Source organism: Spinacia oleracea, chromosome 1, assembly GCF_020520425.1.
Source record: "Spinacia oleracea cultivar Varoflay chromosome 1, BTI_SOV_V1, whole genome shotgun sequence".
NCBI classification, from domain to species: domain Eukaryota; kingdom Viridiplantae; phylum Streptophyta; class Magnoliopsida; order Caryophyllales; family Amaranthaceae; genus Spinacia; species Spinacia oleracea.
Genome location: NC_079487.1, coordinates 30933206 through 30944000, shown reverse-complemented (window position 1 = coordinate 30944000; position 10795 = coordinate 30933206). Strand labels below are relative to the sequence as shown.

The following is a 10795-nucleotide window of genomic DNA, read 5'->3' as shown; positions in this document are numbered from 1 at the left end:
AGCACGGCAATCTTTTCTACAGCTTCGGCACCGACTCCAACTGTGTCGAAGGATGCACCTACAAAAACAGGAAAGTGAGACAAAGTCAAATCAACAAGCCACAAAAAACACAAAAAACAAACATAATACCTCTAGCCATCCATTCCCCCGTCAAGAAGTCGGAGTCGGGCCCTAAACTAGCCAACTCCACAAAAAAGAACCGACCCATCCACCCGCGATCGTTCGACTTGTCCGCACCAAGAAGAGCCTCCCTGTCATCCTTGACATGCAATAAGTATCTACCAGCCCCATAATTTTGGACCTTGTAGGTGTAAACCAGGTCCTCAACCCGGAACTCCATATCCAGTTTGCCGGCCAAATGGTCGACCAGGTGCATTACCCTCCAGACCTGCGGCATCAGTTGCGCCGGCGGCACCGCCAGTGCCCTTAGAACTCCTCGCACCAGTGGCGAGAAGGGATAAGTGTACCCGATTCTAAAGGGGTACTCATAAAAGCACACCCAACCGTCCGATACCCAATCGGCCCGTTCATCGGGCTGCGGCAACCGAATTACCGCCGACAAAGGGAAACCACACTCCTCCTTGAGCACCTCCACATCTTGCTTCCCCCAAGTGGTCGGCCGAGCATTCTTTCTGTCCAGAATGTGGGTAGGGTTGAAGATTGGTCCCTCAACCAGATCGCACTCCAGCACCGCTCTCTTATTCTTCGCACGAGTGGATTTCGTTCCCATTCATTGCGCATAGAGAGAATTGAAGAAAGAAAGAAGAAGGGAAGAAGATGGAAGAAGAACATTTACCTGAAGAAAGGAGAGAGAAAGAGCGTCGATTGCTTTTTCTAGGAAAGAAAGGAAAGAGATTGCAGAAGTGAGTACGGGTGGTTGGGCGCACAGCCCTATTTATTGGCGCAAGTTGGGCGGTTGATCTTTCCAAAGCAAAGTCATCATTACTCTAATGTCGTCAGCATTGGGGAGGTTGAGGGGCAGTTTCCACCCTTCCTTCCGTGAAACCCATTTTTCCTTTTGAACTTCCCGGAATAAATTCAAAATGGGTTTGGGGACAATTGTTAGGGGGGAAAAGACCCTCTTGGTGACATGGGCAAGCGTGGCAAGCATTGTGTACGTGGCTACCAGCAAGGCACATGGTGGCACCGTTCGAACTCCTTCTCAACAGTTGGGATCAAAACAACCGTTACGAATCCTTGATGAAGCTGGCCTTCATTACGTATTTATTGTCCAATTATGTGCAATTAAGCACGAGCGTTACACTTTCATTGTAAAAGCCTATAAAATGGCTTAATCTTGTCAGTTTACATAGACGATTCTCTAAGCAATAAACATACTATCATTCCATGCTATTACAACTTGCTCTCGTAACTCTCAATTATCTAGCTCGATCGATTGTTTGCACCATCATCAAGGCAAGTTCGTCTCTAAGTCGAATTTGTCAAAAACAGTATTCTACTCGGCGGTAGAATAAATGATGCACTGAGGCAAATCCACTAGGCTCAAAGTATGCTAGACATCTCGTACAATAGCATAATCATAATAACTTGCATGTGAAACACTCATACATGCATATAAACTTGAACAACATGCTTGACATAATTCAACGATTATAAAATCCATAACATAATTGTCCACATAGAATTCATAGATTCAATAATAATTCACAACATGCTTGTTCACACATCAAACATGAATTCTCAACACTTTAAGTTCACATGATTCACAATCAATACAAATCATATAATCCTCATGGAATAGGTGGTCACCCTAGTCATGTACGTACCTGGAATACCTAAGTACGGGGGCCACTGTGCCAATCACGACTCAAAGCTAGAAATCACCTCCTATAAATACAATAAAGAAACTTAATTATTATCCATGTTTACTAAATTTCCAGGAACTATTTTAGATTCTAAAACCTTTGTTTCAATTAGAAATTAATCGTTTTTTAACAAACTAATAGTCTCAATTGGTCAATTAAAGTCCTAGTACAAAAACGGTGACTTTTGCCTTAAAATTCATTAAAAATCCACACTTTACAGCCTTATATTAAATCAGAAAATGAAGATTGATTCCCATAATTTAAATCATCATTAAATTATGTAAATCAATTGCCTAAACAGTTGGAATTAAAACCCTAACAATAGGTTATCATAAAACCATGTTTTGACCATAAAAATTGACACTTTAATCGTTTATTAAATCTGAAAATAATAGTTCATATAATTAAAATCAATCTCATGAGTTCAAATACAAAAACATTATAATATGGTGTTCATAACCGTTCCCAGCAGTTTAAATAATCCAAACCAATAATAATAATTTAATAATTTAAAACGGGAATTAGAAAATAGCCAAAAGTATACGGAGTATTTGGAAAAGCAAAAACAACACACAACCTTGTGTGTTGCGTGCGGTCAGCGAGCACGAGCAGCAGCCAAGGCGGGACGCGACAGGGCTCGAAATGAGCAGCGACAACGCAGCAGCGCGCGTGAGGCAACTAGGGGCGAGGGCGCTGGGGCGCTAGGATTCGTCGTCCACACTACACGGCACGCCGCAACAGCTTGTTGTTGTGCGCGTGCGAGGGTGAGCAAGAGCGCGAGCAAGAGAGAGAGGGACTGTGCGTGAGGCGCGAGAGGAAGAGGGAGACGAGGGCGAGGGTGCGCGAGGCACGACACTCGACCAACGGCTTTGACGCATGAGGTGTATGCGGGTTGGGCGAGCAGCGAGCACGGCACGAGTTCGTGCTTGCTTGCGGCCGAAGGAACCGGGCAAAAGGAGAGAGAGAGAGAGAGAGAGAGAGAGAGAGAGAGAGAGAGAGAGAGAGAGAGAGAGAGAGAGAGAGAGAGAGAGAGAGCCGAAAAAAGAGAGAGAAGATGAGAGAATTTCTGAATTTATGTGAGGGATCAATTGAAAGGGTGGGTTGTATTTATAGGTTTTCCTCCCCTAGTGGGCTAGGTTTTAGGGTTTTGAGTTGGGGTTTGTTTGTTTCACGGAGTTCCACAAGAGGGGGGGTGAATTGATTTTTTACAGTTTTATAAAATATATGTTATTAGGAACAGAAACAGTAAATAGTGCAAGAAAGATTTAGCGTGGAAAACTCTCTAGGCCCAATAGAGAGGAAAAAACCACGGCCCCTTTGGGGACTTAAACACATTCACTAATTAGGCAAAACAACTCAGTTTTTACAAACCTAATCTACTCGGGCCACAATCTGTAAATCGCCTCTGATTTACAGATGACTAGGAACAACCCCTCGTTGTTCCTTTCTCCCAATGAAACAGTCCCTCAACTATTTCAACTCACAGATCTCTCACGAGATCTTCACTCTTGCTAGAGTAAGCCTGACTCAGGCTTATCATACATCAATTTAACTTTACTAAAAATATAGAATAAATAACAACTAAGATGAACATAGAAAACAAGACCAATCAACCAATACAATGTAATACCCAGGATTTTTAAAACTCGATTAATTATGCTTAATTATTATTATTTAGCTTAAAATCGTTTTAAATCCTAAATTTGAACTTTATTTTAATTAACGAAGTTTTATTTCGCTTGAATTTTTAATATTGCTACACGATTTATTTTTCAGTTTATAATTTAATTTCATATTTACGAGCTTAACGACCTTTTTAAATTTTAATTATTTTCGGATTTATAAATTTATTTTATTCGAAAACTAAATTAACTATTTAACGTTCTTATTTTTATTCGGAAACTAAATTTATTTTTCGTTAACGATATATTTTTTTATATATATAAAGAATTAATTTAGCTAAACATTTATATTTTTAATTTCCAAAAATAGCAACAAAATTTCTGAATTTTTGTTCAACAATGTGAAATTACGAAAATGCCCTTGGAGGAGCAAAATTCCATTCATCTTCTTCCTCCTACTATCCACGTATGTTTCATTCCCCCTTTTCTTTGAAATCAGTCCAAATTCTTGCATTAGAGAACAAGGATTTCTCCTTCTTCATCACTCTACCTTCTTACAAAAATCAGAAATTCCAATTCAATTTCAATAAATCAACCAAAACACAAAATCCAATCTCACTCTCCTTGTTCTTCTGTGACTCAAATCACCACCGCCAACATCCACCGCCGCAGCCACCCAACACCCCCAACACCACCGAACACCACCACCTCACCACATCTCCCCTCCTCTGCTTTCCCTTTCGACCCATCCCCTGCCTTCCCCCTTCCCCACCTCGCAACACCACCGACCACCACCATTACCAACACGGTTCGACCACCACCCCAGCACCACTCGGCCACCCAGAAACACCACCATGCCCCACCGAACTTCCCCCTGCTCTCCTCCTCCTCCCGCGCATTCCCCTGCCTCCCCCCCCCCCTTCTTCGCCCCTGCCGCACCACCCAACCACGCAAACACTGCAACCGACCGCCGCACCACCTTCTAAACTCACCTCCGCCCAAAAATCCCCGGCAACCGCCCTCCCTCCTCCCAAAACCGCCCAGAAAACGCCCCCTCAACTCCCCTAGTTTGCCAATTTCGTGCCCCTTTCTTCCTCTCTCTCTCTCTCCCATCGTACTACCACCACCATCACCGTCGCCTCCGGCGCAACCCTGCTGCGCCCCCCAACCAGATGCCACCTCCCTCCTCTCTTTCCTCCATTGCTCCTCTTTCGTGCTCTCCTCCCTTCCCCTCTGTTGTGCCTCCCATTTTCCAGAAACCCAAAATAATTTTAAATGAAACTTTGATTTCTAATTTCCTAAACCTATAATAAGTTGGGCCATATTTCTTTTGGGCTTTTGGGTGAGTTAAAAGCAAATTGTATTTTCAGATTTGCTAATTTATTATTTTTATGTTTTAATAATTCTTATTATATAACTATTTACTAATAAAATGATTTTTTATTTTTCAGATTTTAATAAAATAAATTACTAGCTTGATTTAGCAAAAAAAAAAAAAAAAAACCGAATTTATATAATATTTCCATGTAAATCAATTTCTGAAATACATAAGTATATTTCGATTAAAATTTCGTTTGATAATAACGTTTTCAATAAATTTCAAAATTATACTTTTTATTAAAATTCGTTAGTTATGAAGTCATTGCTTATAAAATTTATTATTTATAAAATATTGATTTAAGATTATTTACCGTTGTAGTACTAATTCAAAAATTTAATATTCTGAAAGAAACCGGACTTGGAGCTCAGGAAGAACGATCCATTAGGCGGGAAATATAAAACTACGGTTGAGGTAACGGCTATTGCTAGTACCCGCAATCCCCTTATAAATATGATTAATGAAATTATGACGTTATGATTGAATTTATGAATTAAATGTTCTGATGTGTTTTATGGATTGTGGGGTGAAATATGATTTGATTGGATTATTTCTTATAATATGATTTGATTGAGTTTTCTCATAAAATGATGTTTGTGCAATGCCATGAAAGAACTGATGTTTTATGGATCCCAGGATATAAATGATGTTTTATGATCTAAAAAGATTTATGTAATTTCAACTGAAATACAAAAGCCAAGGCTTAGTAAAATTACATAAAACATGATAAATGAAAGTGAAAGACCTGGTTTGTATGGCAGTATATAAACTACTATCTTCCTATCTATCGGTCATGCATGCACCACGGACACCTGTCCACCCATGGATTACGAGCCCAGACTCCCATGGTTTATGAGCCCAGGCTCAGGGCCCAGGCCCATGTTACGATGATGAGCCCAGGCTCTTATGGGCCCAGGCTCTTATGGGCCCAGGCCCAGTGAAGAATTCCTTCACGGTTCGTACTTTCCGATAACTAGCATGTTAATTAAAAGTTTATGAATGACGTTTTCATTAAAAGTTTATGAATGAATGAATTATGATGTTTTATTAAATGTTTTACTTATTCTATTCTCCCTGTGTTATTAAATAAAATGAATTGAAATGAATTTACGTTGCTAGGGTAGTCGTTACTGAGCCTTCGGCTCACCGTTTTGTTTTCTGTTTTAGGTACTGAACGGAACGATGGAAACGAGTAGTGGCGAGGAATTTCACCTTAGTATTAATCACCTAGCTTATGGTTAATGTTTTAATAGTTTAATTAAAGAGTCTTACTAAGTTATGTACTTTTATTTTGGGAATATAAAGGATTATTATATTAATTTTGGTTTTGATAGCTTATGTTATGATAGTTGCCTTGTAATTTCCAAGAGGGAATTACGGCAGGTAATGTCCCGACCAAATTAGGTTAATTCCGCTGCTAATTATGCTTTAATAAGTGATTTAGAGGTCGGGGTGTTACAGTTTGGTATCAGAGCCAAGGTTCTGCGACCTTAAGTGCTAAACCTTATAGGTTTTGCACGAAATAGAATTCATTAGGCTTTAAGCAAAGAATTTGAAGGAATGAGTTAAAAAGGAATATTCTAAAATCATGTTAAGTTAAAATTAAATGAGTGAGAGCGTAGGAACGCACGGGATAAAAGGGATTATTTTCATGTTATTTATGTTTTCTTGATTGAATGTGTATGCGAAATATTGATTATCGAGGTTACTAACGATGCCACGAACGAAGTTCAGAACAAGCGCAACATTCACGGTGACGTCACCCACAATGATGTTTTCCATGTTGATTCCTATGACGACCAATCTATAGAAGACTACAAGGAGATGATGGAACGATTAGGAACTGCAAGTGGCCAAAGATACTCGGAAAACGAAAGTCACTAATGCGAACGAAAATGCGTCACTATTTAAGGAGTTTTCACCTTCGAATCCACCAACCTATGATCGCAAGCCGATTCGATGGAATTTGAAGACTAGATCAAATCATAAGGACCAACTACTCGAAACTTTCGACATGCTCTAACGAATGGAAGCAAATATCATGCTAAGACGAATAATTGTTATCGATGTCGAGGAAAAGATCATTTCGTTAAAGATTGTCCTAAACTACCTCCAACGAATACCGGAACATCAACCTCGACCAATCATGAACGAAACAACAACAATGCTAAATCCATCACGCCCGTCAACATACGTAAGAAATTACATGATAAAGGACAAAGGTGACGCCAACACTGATATTATTTTGATTTAGCTCTCTCTCGCTTTAGAATCGAACTTCCCTTGATTTTATGTTTACCGTCACATGTCATGTTATGAGTTTTCTACCCTAGATAGACTAGGCAAAGTTTAAGCATTTCCTTGGAAGAAGTTAAGTTAAGCACGGTGCGAACTCAAATATTTTTTGGATATGAATGGTTTTGAGGAATTTTGATGGTTGTGAAATCTTTAAGGATAGTATAAATGTTAGGAGTACCAAACGAGCATAAGGTTGTGGTTGATCACTAATTAAGCTAATATTATTCGAATTTTAAAGTGTTAAAGTTATGAACAAAAGTGATTCTTGGGTTACCTTTCCGATGAATATTTTGATGTTTATAAGTACTAAAGTCTATTATTATCTAGAAGATGATTGAGTAAGGAAGCTAAGAAGTTACACAGAAAAGTTATGAACCCAACATGAGTTGTGATAAGAGACCCAGTTGAGTTGACCCATGAATATGATCTTGAGGATTTTACCAAAATAAGCTATCAAGAATTAGTCTGTCGATAAGGTTTAATGATAGGGTACCGAAAGAACATAAGTTTTTGTTTTAAGTGGCGAGTCACCGATTAAATCAAGGTTATTCAAGGTTTAAGCGTGCGAGTATAATTGATTTTTGAGTTACTATTCCGCACCCTTTATCATGATTGTTCTATGGTTGTAAGTACCTAAGTGTATTTTCAGATATGTTAAGGAAGCTAAGCTAGAATTTTAAAGTTATGTAAGAATATTATGCGAAACCAAACATGCTTAAGGTTACACATGAAGTTCTGAGAATTATAAAAGAAGTTATCAAGAATTAGTCTTTCAGTAAGGTTGATGGTATTCTTGGTTTACCTTTCCGCATCATTTATAAGTATTGTTTTTGTGTAGTTATCTGAAATGATGCTTGATTATCTCCATAAAAGAAAAATTGAACTAGAAATGTAAGGTTTTGCAAAAAAATGTTGTGAGGAAAAGTATGATTTATAGTAAGGACATGAAATTGAGTTTACGTATAAAGCATTGAAATAAGTTATCAAGAATTATGTTTATCAGGTTGATGATGTCAATGAATGTTATGAAACCCGAAGTGAATTGTGAATGATTGAGGAATGCAATGGAGTTGAGAATAGAAAATCGACAAAATGACATGTCTATAAAACCAGGTAGTTTGAACTGAGTTTTCTAGGAGCTAGATTGTTTCTAACAAAGGCACACTTGATGACTTAGCGTTATCCGCAAAGTACGAGATTCACTAACTTAAAATATTAAGGATAAATAACGAAGTCGCATGTCTAACAATGTAATTCCTGTAACGTGATTGAATTCGAACCCCTACAACGAACCCAGTTAACGAAGTCACTCAACATAGAAGAAAGATCAGAGATCGAAATCAAAACGAATCGAATAATGAAAGTCAACGACAAAGATTTCTGCAACAAAGGAGCCAATAGCAAATGAAAGTGAAATGTCTCTAATTATTCGCCCATGAACGATATGATGTATGAATGACTGTGTTTTCTATGAATGATTATGTTATGGTCAACCATGCTCTTGTGTTAGATCAAATGATTATGAATGTTATGCTTATGTTGAATATGAAATTTTCAATTTATGAATTATGTCTCTAAGATATGGATTATGTTTATGCTGACATGATTGTACTGGTAATCTAATGGTTATAGGCGGATGCCGTCTTCGATGGAAGTTCTCCTGAGCTCAGAGTACGAGATTATTATTATAATAAATAACTTTTACAACTATTTGAGTCTTGCAATTGATAGATAAATATTTATTTTCATTATATATACATATATTTTCAGAATTATAATTTTGCATTAAAAACTACTATTTTTGGTGGAAAATATTTTCAAACAGGATCTCGCAAAGTAAAATAGGAGCCTAGTCTATGCTAACAAGTTTGCCCCTTTTATGTTCTTTGCTCCTCGATCCTATTATATGAAATCAAGTGGAGATACGAAAGACGATGGCGAGATGTAATTGACCTTAATGACGATTAAGGATCAATATATAATTTTGCCCCTTTTGCATTCTTTACTCTTCGATTCTAGGTCTCGAGTTGAAGCGGAGTCCTAAAAGATGATGGCGGAATGAAGGCTAGACATTGTCGGGATTGAAATAAAATTTTAAGATCTTGGTTTTAAAATAAAACATCATACTTTTATTCGAGCGTTTTCAATTTTCAACAAACATTTTATAAATCTAATTTTCAAGTTTCGAGGACGAAACTTTTTCTAAGGGGGTAAGAATGTAATACCCCGAATTTTTAAAACTCGATTAATTATGCTTAATTATTTTTATTTAGCTTAAAATCGTTTTAAATCCTAAATTTGAACATTATTTTAATTAACGAAGTTTTATTTCGCTTGAATTTTTAATATTGCTACACGATTTATTTTTCAGTTTATAATTTAATTTCATATTTACGAGCTTAACGACCTTTTTAAATTTTAATTATTTTCGGATTTCTAAATTTTTTTTATTCGAAAAATAAATTAATTATTTAACGTTCTTATTTTTATTCGGAAACTAAATTTATTTTTCGTTAACGATATTATTTTTTTATATAAAGAATTCATTTAGATAAACATTTATATTTTTAGTTTCCAAAAATAGCAACAAATTTTCTGAATTTTCGTTCAACCATGTGAAATTACGAAAATGCCCTTGGAGGAGCAAAATTACATTTATCTTCTTCCTCCTACTATCCACGTATGTTTCATTCCCCCTTTTCTTTGAAATCAGTCCAAATTCTTGCATTGGAGACCAAGGATTTCTCCTTCTTCATCACTCTACCTTCTTACAAAAATCAGAATTTCCAATTCAATTTCAATAAATCAACCAAAACACAAAATCCAATCTCACTCTCCTTGTTCTTCTGTGACTCAAATCACCACCGCCAACATCCACCGCCGCAGCCACCCAACACCCCCAACACCACCGAACACCACCACCTCACCACATCTCCCGTCCTCTGCTTTCCCTTTCGACGCATCCCCTGCCTTCCCCCTTCCCCGCCTCGCAACACCACCGACCACTACCATTACCAACACGGTTCGACCACCACCCCAACACCACTCGGCCACCCAGAAACACCACCACGCCCCACCGAACTTCCCCCTGCTCTCCTCCTCCTGCCGCGCATTCCCCTGCCTCCCCCCCTTCTTCGCCCCTGCCGCACCACCCAGCCACCCAAACACCGCAATCGACCGCCTCACCACCTTCTAAACTCACCTCTGCCCAAAAATCCCCGACAACCGCCCTCCCTCCTCCCAAAACCGCCCAGAAAACGCCCCCTCAACTCCCCTAGTTCGCCAATTTCGTGTCCCTTTCTTCCTCTCTCTCTCTCCCATCGTACTGCCACCACCATCACGGTCGCCTCCGGCGCAACCCTGCTGCACCGCCCAACCAGATGCCACCTCCCTCCTCTCTTTCCTCCATTGCTCCTCTTTCGTGCTCTCCTCCCTTCCCCTCTGTCGTGCCTCCCATTTTCCAGAAACCCAAAATAAGTTCAAATGAAACTTTGATTTCTAATTTCCTAAACCTATAATAAGTTGGGCCATATTTGTTTTGGGCTTTTGGGTGAGTTAAAAGAAAATTGTATTTTCAGATTTGCTAATTTTTTATTTTTATGTTTTAATAATTCTTATTATATAACTATTTACTAATAAAATGATTTATTATTTTTCAGATTTTATTATCG

The 10795-nt window shown here is 38.3% G+C and overlaps 1 protein-coding gene across 1 annotated transcript; it reads right to left on the bottom strand.

The window, feature by feature from the left end:
• Positions 1-4087: 4087 nt before the first annotated feature.
• LOC130463638 (uncharacterized) lies at positions 4088-10136 on the bottom strand. The gene is made up of 2 exons (XM_056832829.1): positions 9987-10136; positions 4088-4690 (listed from the first exon to the last, which is right to left on the bottom strand). Exons 1-2 carry the CDS (start codon positions 10134-10136, stop codon positions 4088-4090), a joined length of 753 nt encoding a protein of 250 aa, XP_056688807.1.
• Positions 10137-10795: the final 659 nt, after the last annotated feature.